The 22,369-nt window shown below is 35.6% G+C and overlaps 1 protein-coding gene across 1 annotated transcript in view; it reads left to right on the plus strand.

Annotated features, from left to right (window-relative positions):
* The window catches only part of Malrd1 (MAM and LDL receptor class A domain containing 1), a 667,530-nt gene that overhangs the window by 79,640 nt on the left and 565,521 nt on the right, over positions 1 to 22,369 (plus strand). Inside the window, exons 8-11 of the mRNA XM_021156265.1 lie at positions 5,467 to 5,559; positions 8,156 to 8,363; positions 18,090 to 18,218; positions 20,236 to 20,333. Coding sequence (XP_021011924.1) covers positions 5,467 to 5,559; positions 8,156 to 8,363; positions 18,090 to 18,218; positions 20,236 to 20,333 — 528 coding nt within the window. The remainder of the gene's footprint in view (positions 1 to 5,466; positions 5,560 to 8,155; positions 8,364 to 18,089; positions 18,219 to 20,235; positions 20,334 to 22,369) is intronic.

Here is a 22,369-nt window from a genome sequence, read left to right on the forward strand (position 1 = left end):
GTAGTGCCATCGAACTTGGAATGATCAAAAATCACTCCAGACATTGCAAAACATCCTTAGAGAGCTGTTGTTTCTAAGATAAATATGTGTAACTCTATTTTTACTGTTGTTCAAAATGTATACTATGAATATGTGTACTATATATAGCATTGCACAGCATCATACAGGTAGAAATCAAACTTTCTCATTTGCTGGGTGGTTGACAGATTTGGGGCTTTAAGGTTTATTTATTGTGAATTAGATGAGCAAAATTAAAAAAAGGCTACTATTAAATATTATTTGATACCTATCTTATATATTTACCTGCTTTGCCATGAACCACCTACCTTATGTTTCCACAAATGCACCTTAGAAATGTCCCAATTCATTGCTTTCTTTTGTTCTGTACTACAAAAACTCCACGAAATGTTTTCATCTTGTCTCATGCTTTTGAGTACAATGTGAATCTGTATTTTCAGGCCACAGTTGCTCCTGGTTCTTAAGAACAAACTTGTCTTATGCACTTTGAAAAATAAAATACAATGCAGACAATCAAAAAAAATTCAAAAGCTTAAAAATCATTTAAGAAATGATGGGTCTAATAGAAGTGAGGTCTTTGGGATTATACATTGTTAATTATGTTTTAGAGTTCTGATGTAATCTATGTGAGATTTTATGTCTACACATTCAAATCATAAATATGATGGAAATAAATTCTTTGTTCTTATCAGTAAGTATAGTTTTGAGGACTTCTAGTTATTGAGTAAACACAAATGAGTTAAATTAAGTTTGAGTCTAATTAAATTGAGTTGAATTAAAATGCATGCTGCTATATAGAATGAATATTATGCCTATCCCAGTGAGTGAAACAAAGTTGTAACCTTCCAATCTAATGGAATGAAATTAGCTACAACTCATATTTCCATGATATACTCTAAAAACCTCGATTGTTATGAAGTGTCTAATCATTGATAGGACTAAAAAACCCACAGGGAACAATTACAGTCATCTAAAAACCTAGGAAACACGGCAGAAAATCCAACAGCAGAGAGCCAGTAAGATTACTCAGGCAGGTTTCCTTTGTTTCATGTTGCTTTGGATAAATCCAGTTGAAATTTCCTCATAGTTTTAGCCTGACACATGGAAAAGAAAAGCATACTTGTCACATAGGCTTGACTGGTGGCAGAGAAAACCTGTCACCAGCATTTAATTCTGTTCCTTTCCCTTCTGAAACTTGAAATGTCAAGATAATTAATCCTGAAAGATAAAAATGCTTTTTAGAAGGAATTTTGAGGATGGGGAGGAATCCATTTTACTCACCTTTTGCTTTGCTTTTTGTACTGTTCTCACCATATCTGTTTTTTTTTCCTTTTGTTTGCTCCTTGCAGAAATATTTGCAAAATTCTAAAAGATTAAACTGCATAGGTGCTGCTATAACATATGGCAGTCTGTTTTCCATTGCTCCTGGGATGAGATGTTACTAGTATTCTTTTTAAAATATGATACTTTTATTAGTCCTTAGAGAATTTTATATAATCATGTTCACATTATTCTTATTCATGAATCATATTCATCCAACTGACACTCAGCCTATCTTTTCCTCCAAAACCACTTCATGTCATTTTTAAAATAAAATATATAAATATATTTTTATAAAAATATATAAAAGGCAAATATATAAATTTTTACATATATACATTTCATTATTTAAAACAATTTTAACTCTAGTTCTTACAAACATACACCACTTTCTTCCTTAATGTTCCACGAGTCTTAGGTGTAGGCTTTTGTTGTAAATGTATTAATTGTGGACAGGTACAGTATGGCCAGTTGATCTCTGCTTTTTTATCCATTGTGGGTTTTCATAATGATCTCTTTCTGTTAAAAAAAGGAACTTCTTTGATTAGAGGTAAGATCTGGACCTTTCTGTGGATATAAGGATATGTACTTAGGATATAGTTAGAGATTAAACTGGTTAAGGACTAAATTTACGGAGCCAGACATGAGTTATGTCCTATTCAACTAGTCTGAAGTACAGATAGTTAGTTATTGGTTACCCCTAGGACATAAGTACCACTATTGGATCTTTTAGACTATTTGATCATTCTGGTCATTATTATGAATCATTGGCATTATAGCTGGACATTATTATTGATGGCCTTTCTCCATTTGCAGCTTACATGGCTCCTTTAATGTGTCACTGAGACATATTTGCAGTAATTTTTGGTATCCAATATCACTATTTTTCTTCAGTCTATTTCAATTAAATCAGCTGTTTGGGAGATTGGTATAAATTAGCTTATTGTATTTTCTGTAACATTAGCAGCTTTCTTCATGCATGGAAGAAACTATACAAGCAACACCTCACAATCCCCAAACCAAGTTAGGTTTTCATCTGTATATACTATGGCACCATTCATGCTTCAGTAATTTTTCTGTTTCTCAATTTTCTGCTCTGACCAGGGAATGGTGAAAACTTCTTGAATGGTCTTACTAAGTTCAGATTATGACTGCAAATGCTCTAAAACTCTAGTCTCATTATATTGCATGGCAAATAATTTATTAATACTTATTTAATACATCCAATGAGATGTTATAATACATTTCAATAGAGATTTCAATCATACATGCTTTATTTTTTCTCATTTATTTTAATCTCAAAATCTCACAGATAGATTTTTCAAAATCTCAGTGTACATAATAATAAAAACAAATGGCATCTTTCTATTAGTGGTCTTAAAGCTATGCAAGAAAATATGGGAAAATTGCTGGCAGCTGGCATATAATTGTCTATTAGTGTGGATTCGCCTGATGCATCCAGGAGGGGCTTATCCTACAGAATGGAATCTTGTGTATCAACTCAAATTGGTTGAGTGTGGAGCATTACTTATTCTGAAAGTATGAGTTACTTTTCTGACCCCCTTGTTAGCTTTTATTGACCATGAATATTGAGTCTGCCCCAGACTGCATTTAAGTCATAAGTTGATACTTCATCCCATACTTAAGAAGACTATCTTTTAAATATGTCTTGATGTAAACCACTATTTGTCTTCTTAAGACAAAGGAGTTCTTCATTCTGGGAATCCAGTTTCTGTTCATACAGTCTAGATAGGTAGGGCCTAGAACTTCATTCTCCATCTGTAAAACAATAGTCATAATAACATACTCCTTTCTTGAGATTTTTAGTGCTAATAAGTTATGGATAATGGGAACTGGACTTGTAACGTTTACTTGATATTTTACATTTCCACCATCAAATATTTTGCACCTAAAGCTTGGATCAGAATGAAATGTCTTACAAAGTATTGATGTTCTTGTTTGATACAATTTTAGGGATATAATATTGAAAGAACATATTTTTCAAGTTCCATGATTTTATCATAGTATATATTTTAAAGTTTTTAAAGGCCAACTTTGAGGTAATATATCTGATTTCTTCACTGGGAATGGGAAGGAGATACTAGCGTCTTTGAGAAGACTAGTAATGACTAGTACTGTAAGCTAAGTCAGCATTTTAAATCTAATCTGGAACAGCAACAAGCTCTTAAAATTTTTGATCAGTCACCGTTTTAATGATTAGTTTATTAGATAACAAGAAATTAGAACATACTTGAGAACCTTTCCAAAGATGAGGGTTTCTTATATTTTTTAGTATTGACCTCTGTTCAAACTAACTGGGTACTGTGAGATTAAGAATTAAAATAAAATCTACATTCAATTAGCTACGGATAAATTATTTTTCTTTATAATTGCTAGTGTTTTCAGAGAGAAAAATCTCAATCTCATTAGTAATATACTATTAAGTTAGTATACAGAAAACATTCATATTTTGAAAGAACTCTGCTCAGTTTATTTTGTAAAACTAATTTATCTTCAGATAGATGAAAATCAATTAGTAATCTTGTGAAAGGCAAAATGTTTTAAATTATTTTCCTAAAATGATCATTGAGGGAATCAGTGGGTATAATTTGCCATACACTGTCACTAAAAGAATTTGCAGAAGTAGTGTTCATTCCTAGTAACTGAAGTTATATGGAAATAATTAATGAGAAAATTTGCTGCAGGCCTTAGTTTCTTATAACAAAATAATTTTGGTGTGACATGCAAGCTCTCAACTCTCACCACATAGTGAGTGTCTCTGTCCTGTGGAAATTTCAGAAGAATGGGTAGAATGAAAAAAAGAACAAGAAATATATTTTATTGGCTCTAAAAGACATTCTTAAATATTTGAGGCTTAGGAGTCTGGGGTAGACAGCAGAGGATGCACTGCTCTTTAATAAAATCTTGGACATAGATGAGATATATAAAATTGAGCATGGAAGGAAAAGCCTAAAGCCTGGGAACACCTGCCCCCTATCATAAGATCTGAGAAGTAGATGTTTACTGGGTTTTTTTTTTTTTTTTCATTTCATACTGGAAGCAAACAAGGCTGCCTTAGAGCTCAGCCTAAGCCAATTCTGTCAGCTCCATATCTCCACTAGAGGATTTCATGAAAAATTATGGTTCCCTATATCATGAATAATTTGGTTTATTTTCTACAGAAAAACATCAAAATATCTTGAATTCTTGCTAATATCCGAAGAAGCATAGGATTAATTCAGAGTATGGAAGTATGGTCCTAGATTACAATGATCAATACTAGTATGCAGTACAGAATAGACTTTGTCTCAAAATCTTAAGTCAAACCACATAGTCATAATTTGCTTCCCATTGCTAAAATAAATGATCATTATAACAATCTAAGGGCATATGGTTCTTAGCCAAAATTGGCAGAAGTGTCAAATATATGGATATAAACTTCAGACAATAATGGTGTTTTGTACAAATTAGAATTAATTCTCTCATAGGTGAAAAACCAAGATTGTCCTGCACATGCAGCTACGTATTTTATTGAGTCTTCTTTGAAGTAGCATAGTACTATGGCACAATGTAATCAGACTAGCATTTAAGTCAGCAATTCTACCAAATTCTGCTTTTTTAAAGTTTGTTACTTAAAAAAATGTGATTGCCTATTTCCTCTTGGTAAGGAAAAAAAGGAAGATATGTATAGGATATGGTGAGTGCTGTGTGCATATATGAAAATTTCACACCAAGTCCTCATATTGTGTACAATTAATATGCATTAATAAGTTGAAATGTTTAGACAGGGCAAATTTTGGATAAAAAGTTTTGTAGGTGGGCTGGAGTTCCCATTCCTCCACTGGTATTCCTGTCTGGTGGTCTTTTCAGGTTCCATATTCCTACTGTTGGGCATTTTAGTTAAAGCCAAGGGGATTGTTTATAGTTTTATCCTACAGATATGATTACTTCTATATTTTTTCTTCAAAAGCATTGTTTATCTCATTATTACCTGCAGTACTTTTCATTTCTATGACTTAATAGCATAAAGATACCCAAGTCCCATCAAAGTGTAGTTAGGAGAGCATGTATATAAAGAGGAGAGGAGAATTCAGAAAATTAGTAACATGTTTCCATTTCAAATCAAAGGAAGAAAAAAAGACTTGGACATTCAATACATCAACTTACAGTGCATGGATGAAAGCAGATGTGTTAATACCAGAAGATCTGAAGGCATTTAAGGTATAAAATCAAATAAAATTTTGTTATAACTTAAATTTTACTTTGTTAATATATAACTTATTATTCATTGCTAAATTTAAATTAGAAAATAGACTTGTATCTTTGGGGATAGATTTTATGTTCATTATGTTTAGTCCTTAACAGGACGAGTTTTCTGTGACCAGAGGAAATGCTAGAGGGAATATTCTTGCTCAAGCCTTTGCCATGGTGTGTCTATTCTTGCCTTGTGTTTCCCAACTCCCAGCATTGCCTCAGGCAAATACTTTCCATCATGATGCAGAGAGATAATAAACTTTTGTTGAAATGCAGGTGATGAAATTACTATCTATACCATCATATACCTGAAATTTATAGAAGCATTGATAGATGATCTCTTTAAAGAACCAATGAGATTCTGTGCTATATGTAGTCTATTGGCTGATGTTAGAGTGCGAGTCTAAATGATTGGCTGAATGTGTGATATACAAATCCAACTTTGTTTTATGGTCTCACTGTATTTATACACCTCTTCCCAAGAGAGAGTAAATAACCACGTGGACCTTTACAACTGCATATGATCTGTGTCTAGAAGTTTTGAAGCATGTATATATATATATATATATATATATATATATATATCAGTCTTAGATGTTGAGGTTTATATTACACTCTTTTTGATTATTATTTTGATCCTAGTATATCATTTTATAAGTTGATATTTACATCCTCTGGAGGACATACTCAGTAAGTTTATTTGTTCCACACAGTGGAATTGGTCTTGTGATTTGCAGAAAGATAAAATAAAGCAAAATTTAAAGACAGTATATTTTAGAGTTATAAGTTTATATGCACATAGCAGATGTAACAAAAATATGAATTAGAAATAGCAGGACTTGGAGATCAAAGTTTAAACTCATCAATTTTGAAGCCTGAAATGAATCATATCTGGTCTCTTGGTACTATGAAAAGACACAGCTGTTGCCACAACACATGCACTATTGATTATGGGTGAATGATGTAACTGCATGAATACTTTTTTCATCATACAGGATTTGAAATAAGTATTATATTCTGAAGCAAAATTTTAAATGTATTTGCCATTTGATCAAAAGTAGTTTTAAAATAAGAAATTTGTATCTTTTTTGTCTTTGAACATATGAGCATCTATGCAGAAAACCTAAATTGGGTGAGGCTGAATGTGGTAGATCTCTATTACTATTATTTTTATAGATTTTTTTTATAAAATTCAGTAATGTTCTATTGAAATAGCAATAGAGATATTCTCTAGAGTAATAGAGAAATTCTCTTTTGTTGTGTGACTTTTCCTGGGAAGAAAAACTTACTTTTCCTGGAAGGAACCTGTACTAATGACAGGAGAAATCAGTAAAGATTTCACCAAAGTAAGCTTGACAGATGAATTGGACTGATTTAGAAGAATGCGGAGGCAAGCTGACTCACAGGAATAAGGATATCTCAAAGGTAGCCAGCCTGCATCCCCTGAAGCCAAGCCAGTGTGGGTGAGAGCACACAAAATCTTCAATGTTAAGAGTGTTCTCCAGGACTGGCAGGCAGATAACTCTTACAGGCCACTCTGCCAGTAAAAGAGTGTCTTCACACTGGCAGCTGGTCACTGATTTTATAATCTCAAAAGGAGGGTTATTATCATCTTGTGGATCTTGTGTCGGTTCTCCCAGACTTGTGAGGTTTATTTCTTGAGTCATTTGAGCCTCCATCCTCCCTCCAAAAGGGAATGCTACAGTTCCAAAGACATTGCTGCATAGCCTATGTCAATACCTGTGAGCACACAGAACACTTGAAATGGAGCTAATGTGATTCGGAAATTGGATTCTCATCTGATTTCAATCCACTTAAATTACTCACAAGTAGCTAGTGGCTACTGAACTGGACAGAAGGAAATTGGTTGCCATTCACTGAGCTGTTTCTGCTATATCCTCCTGTGGTTCATTAACCATTGTTCTTGGTAGGACTTTGGGGACTCCTTAATACACTGACTTTGTTCTTCAATTGGCTGGCAATGAAAGATGGAGTCACTTACTAACACTGTGTATCTCCAGAGAAGCCAGGAGATCAATTAGATAAAGTAGGATTCATTAATTATTGATTGGCGATATATTGCTTTTAGAAATCTCTTCTGTGTGTGTAATTTTTAATTATTCGTTATTTTCAAATCTTTAATTCTAAACTACACTTCTTTGTCCTGCCCTGTAAGTTTTCAAGTATCAATTTTAGTAATTTTATAAAACAGATCCAGTTATAGTTCTATGGAATTAATAATATTTTCTGCTTAAAAATAAAGGGAAAAGGACTCAAGAAATGATACTTAAATAACAAGTTTGCAGTAAAAGTTGTATGGGCATATGGCTACCTGGATCTTTGTTTTTTCTTGATTGGGTTCCCAGCAATATTCATGGATCCAATGTGCTTATCAGCCTTAGGAATGTAGGGTCATATTTGTGAAACAGTAACTTTGTCATTCATTGCACTTGGCCATATCTTAAAGGGTGGTTTTTCTCAGTGATTTATCTCTATGATTCTTCTTCAGTTTTCCCCCTTTTTGTATTTTATTGGTATAAATTCATCATATTTTTTCATAAAGGTTGTTTTGGAAGGCACAGTTTTGAGTCAGAAAAGTTTTATTGGGATTGATCAGCTGTTAGTCTACAACTTTGGACAGACCCACTCCCAGCAGCTTTGTTCTGTAAATGAATACACTCCTGCCAGTAGGCAGTGTCTTACCCACTCTTCTGTCTGCGACTCTGGAATGGACCACTCCAATGGGATTGATGAAGACTCAGAGGCTTGTGGTAAGTCAACTCCTGCTGGAGTTGTTTACCTGCTCTCCTTCATGACTGTGGGATTTTAAATAGCCTAAGGCTACCTTGGGAGAACATCTAATTTCTTTGAGATAACATGAAAGTGTATTCTCACTCTGAAACTCTTATTAGCATTATTCTTCTGACGAGTTCTCTGTTAATTTAATTCTTGGTGTTCGCTGCTAAAGTTACTAAACATCCTGCTTTGTTCTTCAAATAAATTGCTATTATTGATATGTGTGTGCTTGTGTTATGTGTGAATGTGTGAGTGTACACATGTGCATGTATGTATGTAAATGTATACTTTAAAGAATAAAAAGACTGTGAGAAAGATTGTGGTAACTTCTTTATGGATATATTCTAGATTGGTAACACACTGTTAAGTATATTCTATTTTTCCCTTTAATTATCTTGGAAACTGAAGAGGGAGAATAAGAAGGACAGGAGGTGTCACTCACTGATCCCCCTCCTGAGCCATGGTGAGGTGGCCACTACCAGCCATCTGCAGTCTTCAGGAAGGCCACAACTGGCCAACACCTTCCCTCCAGGCCTTTTATGAAGTATTTCTGACAGGAGAGAGGAAGAGACATTCTGTAATGGTTGAAACTTCATCATACTTCAACAAAAATGGAATTTACATTAGAAGCCACATGCCTGGTCTCATATGAGGTAGCTTAGCAACTAAGACTCATGGGATGTTTTTAGAAACTGTGGGTTCTAAACCAATAAATGAATCTGTTTTCTGTATCACAAATAATGAACTTTTAAAAATATTAAAAATTTGACATTAATTTTCCTGTAATGTTTTATACTAGTGAGATATTTTATTATGTAGGGGAAAATATTGCAATAAGGCAAATGCTGCCCTGTAATGCAAAGATCTTTGCATAGCATGGTTCTCTAGGTGGGCTAGTGAAGAATTTATTAAAAGTATTGGTGATATCAGGAGAAGAAAATGGGCATACAAAATAATACTCCCAGGTGGGCCTAACTACATATAGAAGTCCAATTAATTTCTCCAGCATGTCACTTTAAGCATATAATCTTCTAACCAGTGTGATCTCAGTGGGGTTTGTACTTACCTTTCTTTTCCACTCAAAGAGAATAAGGAGAATTTATTTCTCTAGTATATGTGAAAGTCATTTCTATGACTTATTTAAATGTTTTTTATGGTTAACTTCCTTCATTTCTTTCTGGGAAATGCATATTTCTTAAAAAGCTTCTATTATTTTTAATTTCAAAGACTGAGAGAAAATATGTGGTTTTTCAATTGTTCATATCGAAGCTGGGGTTCTTCTATTATTTTTCCCCTGGGAAAATGATTCTTTGCCTCTCCCAGCACTTTAAGGGGAGACCTAAATCAAATACATCCCTGGATCATTAAATGATCTTTTCATTTTGTAATTTCTTATTTATTGAAATGTCATGAATTATGTGCCTATAATTTGTCTAATGTAATCAGTCTCAGACTATTCTATTAGTTCCTTTGTGTGAATAGAGAGACAGATCTCCATTCTTAACAAATACTGATACTTGCTAGCCTTGATCTTTCCAAATATTTTAAGATCATTAGTTCAATAAAAATTTGTCATGCTTGGTTGAGATCCATCAGACAGTATTATATAACATAAATATACAACCATATTATAGACACACACACACACACACAGAGAGAAATACACAAATATATATTCTACGTGTCCAACTGACTTTCTCATGTAAATATTTTTATGGAAACTTTGATTGTTAATCTTCATTGTCAATTTGGCTGGATTTAGAATCCCATAAGGGGTTGCTTAGAGTATTCCCAGAACAGGTAATTTGAGGAACAAGAGCCACCTTGGATGTGAATTGTACCACCCTATAAGAAGGGGCAGGAGTTATGAAATGAAAAGTGAAAGCCAGGATGAAGCATCTCTAACTGTTCTCTGTGACATGGTCTTCTGGACAAGTGTCTTTAACACAAGTAAAATTCCTTTATGTTTTGATACTTGTAATTCCTTCCCTTGCTTCTGTTTTTGTGTATTTGTGTGGTGTTTGAGCACATATGTTTATGAGTAAGGGAGAGAAAAGAGGTTGAACTCTGTTTTTTTTTTTTTTTGGTTTTTTGTTTGTTTTTTGTTGTTGTTGTTTGCTATTACTCTACTTCATATAAGACAGCTTTTGGTGAACCTGAATGTCATTGGTTTGGTTGAATTAGCTGCCCAACAACCTCACTTACCCTCTGTCTTCACACCTCAGTATTGGGATTACAAAAGCATACTGCCTCACCCAATTTTGTACATGATGCTAGGGTCTGAATGCAGGTCCTTGAGCAAACATATTGACTAAAACATCTTCTCTAGCACACTGTATGCACTTTGAAGAGTTGCAGAAATATTTATGGTATCTAAGAGACTTGGTCAATATTAATTTGTTGAGATTTCTAGTTAATAATCTATATACAGAGTATAGACCTCTCTTAAATTCTTTTAAGAGCCATTGCTTTTAGGTGCTTCTTGAGCGAAAGTACATATTGAACTTTTGCTCTGTAGATTGTCAAAGGCAGGTATATCGAAAACACATTGTGTTTGCTAGTGTTTTGCTTTTGTCCTGTACAGTGGATATGAATAGCAGATTCACCCTGGAACTGATTCAAAGAGACAGAACCATGGGCCCAATATTAGCCCTATGGAACCAAATGAAGCATCGTAACATGGGTTTGTGAACTGTCTTACAAATGTTTATAAAAATGAAGGCTGCTCAGAGATGAAATAGATGATATATTAAAATCAATGGAAAACTAAAGGCAAAGGGCTTAATGGTCTCCCACAATAGCAGTTCTCAAGCCCTCATTATTTATAACCCCTAAAAGCACCACTATAGTACCGAGAAGAGGTTTGTCATCTATTAAGATCTTGTATAAAACAAACACAGTGAATATTTAATTGTATTTGCATCCTATATTCAGTGCAACCTTGTGTACAATAGTCATAATAAGACAACTTAATCCACTGTCAATGGTTAAATAGATTAAAATGATGTGAAGTTTGTGTAAAGTTTACTGAGGAATAAAAACAAAGGGACAGCTAATATGTGTAACAAGAATGAATTTAGAGAGGGCTCTGTTATGTGAAAGGAGACAGAATAAGAAGTTGTATAGTGTGTGACGGCATGTACATGCAATGGAATGAATGGGTCAATCTGAGAAAATCAGGAAGACAAGGGTTTAAAAGGGTTCAGGGATAGGCCACAGATCCCACGGATAAGATGATTTATTACTAAAGAGCCACTACACCTAATGATAAATAATAATAGATGCTTCCTAACTTTGTAGTTGAAAATTATAAAGAACTTAGCTTGTCAATTATATCAAAATTTACACATGTATTTATTTATATTTATATACATATATGTGTATATATGTGTTATTTTATTTATTTGCATTTCAAATATTGACACCCTTCCCAGTATCCCCTCCACAACACCCCCATCCTATCCCTCCTCCCCTTTGAAGCACTCTATGAGAGTGCTTCTACTCCCACTCACCCACTCCCATATCACTGCTCTAGCATCACTATACAATTGGGCATCAAGCCTCCATAAGGCCAAGGGGCTCCTCTCATATTGATTCCAGATAAGTCAAATGTCTGTTACATATAGAGCTGGAAACATAGATCCCTCCATGTATACTCTCTGGTTGGTAGTTTAGTCCCTGGGAACCCTAGGGTGTCTAGTTGGTTGATATTGTTGTTCTTCCTATGAGATGCAATCCTCTTCAGCTCCTTCAATCCTCCTCCTAGCTCTTTCATTGGCATCCCTGGGCTCAGTCCGATGGTTAGCTCTGAGTATCTGCATCTGTTGTAGTCAAGTGTTGGAGGAGCCTCTTAGAGAACAGCTATACCATGCTCCTATCAGCAAGCATTTCTTGGCAGCAGCAATAGTGACTGGGTTTGGTGTTAGCAGATGGGACGGATCCCTATGTGGGGCAGTCTCTAGAAGGTCTTTCCTTCAGTCTCTGCTCCAATTTTTTTGATCCTGTATTTCCTTTAGACAGAACAATTCCTAGTTAAAACATTTGAGACTCTTGGGTGGTCTCATACCTCAACTGGGGACTGTGTCTAACTCCTATCTACTGGAGGTGGTCTCTACAGGTTGCAATCCCTTTTTGGGATATTTCAGCTAATGTAATCCCTGTTGGGTCCTGAGAACTTCTTGGGTCCCTGGCATCTGGGACTTTCGAGTGGTTATCCCCAGTTCCCCATCACCCACTTCTATATATTTCTATTCAATCTCCTGACCCTGGACTTATCCCCTGTCCCTTTCCAAACCTGATCCTGCTCCCCTTTTCTGCCTTCCCCTCGTCTCTCACTGCCAAGTCCCTCCTTCCCTCTACCTCCTATGATTATTTTGTTCCCCCTTCTAAGTAGGACTGAAGCATCTACACTTTTGTCTTCCTTCTCCTTAAGTTTCATATGGTCTATGGATTTTATCATGGGTATTCTGAGCCTTTAGGCTAATATTCATTTATCATTGAGTATACACCATGTGTGTTCTTTTGTGTCTGGATTACCTCACTTGGGATGATATTTTATAGTTCCATCCATTTGTCTAAGAATGCATAAATCATTGTTTTAATAGCTGAGTAGTACTCCATTGTGTAAATGTACCACATTTTCTGTATCCATTCCATTCCTCTGTTGAGGGACATCTGGGTTCTTTCCAGCTCCTGGCTATTATAATTAAGGCTGTGATGAACATAGTGGAGCATGTGCCCTTATTACATGTTGGAGCATCTTCTGGGTATATGCCCAGGAGTGGTATTAGTGGGTGCTCAGGTAGTACTATGTCCAATTTTCTGAGGAACTGCCAAACTGATTTCCAGAGTGGTTGCACCAGCTTGCAATCCGCCAGCAATGAAGGAGTGTTCTTCTTTTTCCACAACCTTGCCAGAACCTGCTGTAACCTGAGTTTTTGATCTTAGCCTTTCTGACTGGTGTGGAGTAGAATCTCAGGGTTGTTTTGCTTTGCATTTCCCTGACGACTAAGGACGTTGAACATTTCTTTAGGTGCTTCTCAACCATTTGATATTGCTCAGTTGAGAATTCTTTGTTTAGCTCTGTACCCTATTTTTAATAGAGTTATTTGGTTTTCTGGAGCTCTGTTGAATGTAGGGTTGTCAAAGGTTGTTTCCCAATCTGTAGGTTGCCAGTCTGTCCTAATCTGTGCTGAAACAAAAATAAGTTGGGAAATTTGGTTAGGAGGAAGTTTTCATGTTTTATTTGTAGGGTTTTTAAAACATATACCATAATGTTCCTGGTTATAATTCTATTACTAGAGAGACTGTTGCAGTAGAATGGACATTTTGAGGTAAACCTGTGCTATCTGATAGCATCAGTAAATGTGTTAATAAAATGGTTAATATGAATTGTGAATATTTGAGGATATAAATATAATACTTAAGTGGATATCATGTGGACCAAGGATCTTGAGCAATGCATTTTGTTTTGCTATTGTATTATCTCTAGAGGTTTATCAAATTTATAAGAGTGCTAGGTTCCATGTAAAGAAGACATATGCTATACTCATCTGTATATGAAGTACAAAGCAATTGTCCATGTGGGCTTTATAAATGCCAACTACATATTTATAATCTATTCTTATTATAATCCAAAATAAAGTCACTAAATAGGATATTCCCATCAGACTCACACAAGATTTCTTTTTATATTATGAAGAACTGAACCAAAAGATTCACAAATATTTTACTTTTATGATCTACAAATTTTACCAATGAATTCTTTTCTTGTGCCCATAATATACCACAGTTAAATATTTAAGAGAAAGCTTCATTGTCATCTGAAAATATTACTTTAACAAATTAACTTGGAGAGAAATTTCTTTGAGACTGAACAGTATCAAACATTGTTTAGAAATAATAAAATGTATCTTGTAATTACAGCAAGTTGACAGTAGCCAGATAGTTAAAATTATTTTTTAAAATGAACATGCTTTATTATAACAGAGATATGTCATTTCAGTTTTACACATGTATAGTATTTGCCTGACTAAATATGGCAAGTTGTCAGTATTTCTTTGACCTCATTTTTTCTGACATTTTAAATAGCTTATTGATGATTATTATTATTAATTATTATGTATGTGGATTGATGTGGATGGGCCCCAGTTGGCCTCCCTCAATCCGCAGAAGAAATTGGGGTTCCGGACATGTGGGCAAGGAGTTGGCAACAAAAAAGGGGGGTAACAAACAAATACGAACACAGAGAGAGTGTGTATCTGAATGTAATTTGTCTCAAAGCGAGCACCAGTCTTATATAATACAGAAAACAAAGGAGTAGGATATCACAGCAGGCAAGGTACATTGAAATATCTGACACAAAATAGAGGAATACCTTCAAAGGACTGACAGGAACCAACTGGGATAAAATTCAGTGTTAACAACTGGGATCAAAAGCAGCCCCACCTAATGTCAGTTTAATCTTAGAAGCCAGGGGGTAGGGCTTCTTGCCCTTGCCATAGTTCTAATTCTAGTCTATTGTATAGTCCACCTTCCCCTTAGGCCATTGTAAATTCCTGTGTATGGGTGTAACAGCTATCTATAGTTCTAAGTATTTACTCTAGTTCCTTCTTAGTCACAACCTTCTTTCTTCCTAGATAATGGTAAATTCTTGCATATGGGAGTAGGTCTGCTATTATTCTAAGTGACTGTGTGGGAGGAATTTCTACTAATAAGTAATGTAGTCTGCCATACCTGAATGTAATGAAGTTTCTAAGTATACTTTGCTAAGCTTGCCCTGATATTTCTAACTCTAGGTAGTAGATAGTAATGCCTGATTTCTTTCACTATCTCTCTTACAATACTAGAGGCAAATTCTGAATGTCACTCAATAGGCAACATTCTTACTGAATTCAAAGCCCATGGTTGCTTCAAGGACTGCCTAGGACAGGTGAGGAATGCAATTTAGCTATATGTCAAAATCAATCCTCAGAGGCACTTATAATAAAGCAATGTTAAAGTAAAGCACATAGATCCATTTACCAACTAAAGCAAGGACAGATTTGGAGCATTCGTTATTACAGGATGCCATGGTTCCAGGAGACTAAGTGTCTGTGAACTTTTCTCCTCAGGACCACATCCAGGCCTCTTGACCTGTGATGTAGGTCATTACTGGAGTGTATATAGCAGTAGATTATAGTCTTGTCTGCATATATATTTGTGTGACAGTGTCAGATCACCTGGAACTAGAGTTGCATGCAGTTGTAAACTATCATTTTTGTGTTGGAATTAAACCAAAGTCCCTCTGGAAGAGCAGCTACTATTCTTTACCTCTGAGCCATCTCTCCAGCAGTTCTGATATTTACTACTTCATCTGAAAGTTGTTGAAATACATAAGAGGAATATTTTTAATTAAAAACCTCAATTTAAGGGATTTCAGTTAGGATTTTATACTATACAGGAACTAATGTATAAAATATTTGGTTTGGAAAAAACAATCCTTGTAAATATAGGAGAACAAATATTGAAAGACCCACATTGTGAGGACTCTCCCATGTTCTGACTCAGGAGAGGTGATAACCCAAATCACTCACAAGAAACGGTCTTGATGCAAATTGCAAGAGGACTTTTATTTCAAGAGCACTCTGGGGCCCACAGTCATACTCCACGCAGGGGTAGAGGACTGTGGCGCCCCCGGGTAGTTGAGTAAGGGGGTATTTAAAGGAAGAAACCACAACTCAAGGGGGTGGGGAGGGCGTTGTTAGAAAATACCAACAATACCAGTTAAGAGTCATGAGGAAGTCACAAGTCACAAGGAGAAATACTTGATAATTGTGAGGTTATTTCTCAAGACAGTTTCTATGAGCCTCTAACAATAGCACATTTGCATATCGGGTTCCATGAATGGTCAAGGTGGTTCTCTTTGAACAAACACTCCCTGAACCCAGGAAGCGGGTGGGTGGAGGAATGTCACTATCTGTTTTAAGATTAGCATGCCTTGGAGCATTGAGTCACAAAGGTCACATTCTCAAGCCTGGGCCTAAAGGCCTAGAATTGTTGTTTTATGTTATACTTTTTTCATTATCATCAATAAAAATACCCACGTGGTTCACCATGTTTTTATGTTGCTTTCCCAAATCTTAATGGTGATGGATTTTAAAATTCAATTTTAATTTTCAAAGAACAGCATGTGTTTAGTGTTTTGTGGTAGGCACAATAGCTGACATTTATTTTTACTTACGTATTTATTTTGTCTGTATGTAGTGTACATGTGTATGTATGTGTTTCTCTCTGGGTGTATATGTGTGTGTGTGTACCTGGGCTTTCAGATGCATAGGCATGTGTGGAAACAGAAGATTCAAGTGATGTGTTTACCTCTACTGCTGTATATCCAGTTTCCTTATTTCATTTTGTTTGTATACAAACTTAATTCAAGAGAAACTATAACGTCAACCTCTAGATGAAGTTTGGAGGACATGTTGTTGGGTCTTCTGGCTTCTTTTATCAATATCCTGATACTATCAAATCACAAAACACAATTTCTCTTTTTTGGGTGCAATATCTCTTCATCAAACCGGGAACTCACTGAATGGCTAGACTGGCCAGACAGCTTCTTCTACTGGACTAGGGCTGGGACCAGAGAGGCACTCCTTTTATGTATGTAGTATATCCAAACCAAAGCACTCATGCTTGCCTGACAAGCACTTTACTTCTGAGCCATCTCTTTAGTCCAACTTTTTAACTGATAAAACATTTGGATGATAAAAGGCCTGATTCCAAGTATTGTCCTGTACACAACGGCAATATTCATACAGCCCAATGTCATTTTCATCTTGAAAATTTTGCACTCTTTTAGTTGCTCAAAAGGTTGGAGATGCAGGCATCATGGGGAACACTCTGTTTCCTACACATTGCCTTGCAAGTAAGTAGTCTGATTGCATCAGAAACAGCCAGTTGGTACAATGAGAAGAATTATTTACAGAGACTTGTTTCGTTTGGGTAACAATATGTAACTCGTTGTCCCCAAATGGTAATATTCAGCATGTAACCCAATTAGGAAAAGTAAGAGGAAAAATGAGAGCTATTAGTTATTATGCTTAGGCAACAGGCATAACATGGAAGTGATTCTGGACCAAGCCAGAAATGTTTTTACTTTATAGTAGAAGATGTTTATTTTAGGGGAAGTATTTCTATGATCTGGGAGATCCCCTGGGAACATGTAGAAAGGTTTAGGCTGCAGCCAAGATTTGAGAATTTTACAGTATATCTTTGAGATAAAGTAAATATTTTATGTAATATTTCTATACTTCACTTCTTGACTTAAAAGTGGCATGAGGTGGGTTACAGCCAATTAAGCTCACAGAGAATGACCATAGAACATTTTGGGAATGGCTAAGAACCATATCAAGTTTATAGGACTTTATGATTCTGTCAATAAACAGAATAGACTTTCTTTTGAAGAGTTACTATTACTTTTTATTATTAACTGTACCTGCTAAACTATGTTTAGAGCCCAGGAAAAGAAAGCATATCCAGGTTTCAGGTAGAGGAGGGCAGTGAATATACTGCCTTGCTATATTAATTCATGTAAGTTTCTTTTAACTACTGTCTTGTATTTGATTTGCCTTCACTGAGGGAGAATCCCATTTAAAACTGAATATTTTGCTTGCAATGACAAACCTATCATCATATATCTGTGTTTCCTTCTCCACACATCACAGCGAGTCTCCTCACCTGGGACTTCGAGTCTGGTTTCTGTGGCTGGGAACCATTTCCCACAGAAGACTCCCACTGGGAGGTAGTGGGAGGACTGAGCATTGAGGCTGGTCACACACTGAGCAGAAAGCAAGGTACGGCATTTTTCTCCCTCTTTTAAAAGCAGTTTTGTTTATGTCAAAATGTTGAAGCCCTGTATTTCTGTTGCTATTTGCCAACTAAATGGAACTTTGGTTTGTCCTGCCTTAATTCCTCCTGACCTAATTAATAATTAATAGAAAATTGCGTATCCTGAAATAAGCATTCTGGAGATAAGCACCAGTTTTTTGTTGTGCCTTTTAATAATGTTATAGTGATGGTGTAAAAAGAGAGATAACATTTATGATAGATTGCACAGTAGATTTGCTTCTATTCTTTAAGCATTCCAAGTCAGGCACACAGAAAAGAAAATAGTCCCATCTTCTATTTGGGAACAGAGAGCAAGGATTTATCACTATCTATAAAACCTGGAAATATAGAGTATATACTGCAAAACATCATTACAACTTTTACATTTCCTCATAAACTCAAGGAACCATAACTACTGACAACGTTCTGAAAATGCGCTGTGGCACTCCCAGGCTCACATAACAGCTTTTTCTATAGTTCTTTTGTTTACATTTCTGTGTAAACACACACCTTAGAATTGCGTTAACATTGTCATCACACAGTTGGGGGTCCACATCATTTTTATGCTCACTGAATATCATCCTTCTTCTACTCTGAGACTTAGAAAGAAACATGCCAAACACAAATCTTGGTAGATTTTTTATTACAGTCTTTGGAAACAGGTTGATTCAACATTGGGATGTATTAGGGGGGAAAACTGTTGGATATAACAGTAAAGCTAGTTCATTGTTGACTGATACAGTAAATGCTTGATATTTTGAATTTTTGCTTTAACATCCCTTTTAACTCAAAATGTACACATTTTTTTAACAGACATAAACATGTGTTAAAGTTTGTCAGATGAGTTTTTCAGCTTTTTCTATGACAGTCATGTGATCATCAGATTATTCTACACTGCAGTCAGTACCATTCCAGAGCCAAACTTGTTTGGGTTGCTTTTGTTTGGTTTACCCTTTACTTTTGTATTCACCTCATATATGTTTGCCAGTTATTTTCACTTATGTTCATGAAGAGCCTGGTACAGTCGTAGTTCTAAGCTCCCTTCTTAGAGCATGTATAGTTGTAGTTCCAAGATATTGCCTGAAACAGGTATATGATCTGCAAAAGGTGAGGTGATGGGTCCATTTGCATAAACACATTCAGGAATCTACCAAATAGTATATTTGGATTATGAAATTCCCCTCCCTGTTTTAAATACATTCAAAAGTAACCTGCATTCTGGAAAACTACTGTCAGAACTAGGTGTTTTCAAACTGTTGGCTTTATAAGTTGCTTAAAGACTCTTTGTCAAATTGTGATTATCAAAGGGCAGGATCAGACACTGACATTGTTTGCAATAGCTTTCCTTTTAAGTTTTCAATATTCAAGAAAGCTACCCCTGATACAGCTCAGTGTGTGATCTTCTGTGCTGCTAAAGGATGCTATCTCCTGTGTACTTGCTCTGAGTACATCCACGTCAGTTAAAATCTAAAGGCAGTTATTTTGTTAATGTTCAGATTAGATCTTTAATTAAGCTCTCATCCCCTCCAGCACAGACAACAATGTCAAACATGTAAGCCTCAAGAGGAATCAGACTTATCACATAGGCTCATCTCCTTCAGTGCATTTTAAAGAGACTTAAAAATAAAACTCCCTAGAGAATTTCCTAAGGGCACATTGAATATCTAATTGTAAGCTTACAAGCTTCATTTAATTTGATTTCAAACTCTATGACAGGAGTTAAAGCAATAAAAATGTTTGTTTGGGTGATTTGGATACAGAATTTATTGTTGATAAACAATAAATTAAATTTTATTTTAGATATTTACTGTCACACATGTGAAATGCTTTGGTTATTTACAGAGCCTAATGATGAATACATGAAAATGTGATTTTCTTTACCTGAATGACAGTTGAGTAAGGCCAACAGGCAAAGTGCTTAGTGTACACCAGAACTGGCAACTAACTATGTGACTTTAAATTTGTTTCTGTTTCTCTTTCCAGGATCATTTATTTATTTTGGACCCCAGAAGTCCACTGCGGTGGCCAGGCTTGGTAGTCCTATCCTTACCCAATCACTCACTACCTTTACTCCTTGCCAGGTAATCTGAGCATGTTTAGCCATTCTGTGGTTATGAGCTATTGAGCTCAGATTGCATTGATAGTAATGCCCACTATGCTTTCTTACCATTTTCAAGATGCTTTAAGAGGTTTATAAGGAGTCGGACGGTGGTGGCCCACGCCTTTAATCCCAGCACTTGGAAGGCAGAGGAGGCAGATTTCTGAGTTCGAGACCAGACTGGTCTACAAAGTGAGTTCCAGGACAGCCAGGGCTATGTAGAGAAACCCTGCCTCAAAAAAAAATAAAATAAAATAAAATAAAAAACAACAACAAAAAACAAAAAACAACAACCAAAAAGAGGTTTATAGGAGCAGCTACAGCATGACAGGCTGGTCCTTCTAAAAGGCTTTGCATCACTTACACTGTAAGTATGGGACCCGCTATAGCTTTTATTATTTTATATTCCTTTTACATGGACATTTGAATAATCTAACAAATGTTCTTTACATTATTTACTACCTAGTTTAATCAGGAGTATAAATAGAGTAGGTTAGATAGACCAGTTAGGTAAATGTCTGTTGAGAGAAAACTGCAATAATGAGAAGAGATGAGTATATGTAGAAAAATATTAATTGAGATTGTATATTCTTTAAGTTTGTTAATGCTACTGCAGACACAACAAGCAGTAAAAAATTTATTGCATTTCAGCCTGACACAGAAGAAAGCATACTGATGTGGTCACCAGGGATATAAATGTCTGGTTTGCCATGTTCATTCGTAGTACATATTGCTTGACCTTGACTTTGGAAATAGTGACTCTAGTGAGATAGTCAGCATTGGTGTACTCTTTCAGTGGCCATGACACTGTACATTTAATTATGCAAGGTATTGGCACATAATGTGAGGTTAATCTTCATAGTCAACTTGATAGGATTGTGAATCAACACAGAAATGCAGTTTTGGTTATATCTATGATAGTGTTTACAGAAAGGCTTAAGAAATGTGGGAAGCCCTACCTCAGCTATAGGAGTTCCCATCCAATAAGCCAGGGTTAGATAGGACATAAAATTGAGCCTCACCACACAAACAATACATTCAGGTACCTCACTCTCTTTTGTCATGCAACAGAGTCATATTCCTTGCAGAAATTAAAGGCTAGGATCCAGGAAGGAAAACGCTAAGTTGAAAAGGAGAACCCAGGATCTAGGGCATAGCAGTATCATAGGATCTCCTTTAATAAAAGTTGCAGACATGAGGTGGATCTGGCTCCAAAGAGAGTTTGTCTATGCTGCATGGCATCCCTGTCATGATGGATAGTAACCTGAAATCGTGAACCAAAATTAACCCTTTCTGAACACAATTCACATCATGCATTTGGGCATAGTAATGAGAACAGTAACCAATACAATAGGTATTCACTAAATAGTCCTTTGACTTTCTATGCTCATGGATTGGCAGGATCAACTTGTAAAAATGGCTATTTTGCCAAAAGCAATCTACAGATTCAATGCAATCCCCATCAAAATTCCAACTCAATTCTTCAACGAATTAGAAAGAGCAATCTGCAAATTCATCTGAAATAAGAAAAAACCTAGGATAGCAAAAACTCTTCTCAAGGATAAAAGAACCTCTGGTGGAATCACCATGCATGACCTAAAGCTTTACTACAGAGCAACTGTGATAAAAACGGCATGGTACTGGTATAGTGACATACAAGTAGACCGATGGAATAGAATTGAAGACCCAGAAATGAACCCACACACCTATGATCACTTGATATTGGACAAGGGAGCTAAAACCATCCAGTGGAAGAAAGACAGCATTTTCAACAAATAAATGGTTCTGGCACAACTAGTGATTATCATGCAGAAGAATGCGAATTGATCCATTCCTATCTCCTTGTACTAAGGTAAAATATAAGTGGATCAAGGAACTCCACATAAAACCAGAGACACTGAAACTTATAGAGGAGAAAGTGTGGAAAAGCCTCGAAGATTTGGGCACAGGGGAAAAATTCTTGAATAGAACAGCAATGGCTTGTGCTGTAAGATCGAGAATTGACAAATGGGACCTCAT

Source organism: Mus caroli, chromosome 2 (genome assembly GCF_900094665.2).
Source record: "Mus caroli chromosome 2, CAROLI_EIJ_v1.1, whole genome shotgun sequence".
In the NCBI taxonomy this organism is placed as follows: domain Eukaryota; kingdom Metazoa; phylum Chordata; class Mammalia; order Rodentia; family Muridae; genus Mus; species Mus caroli.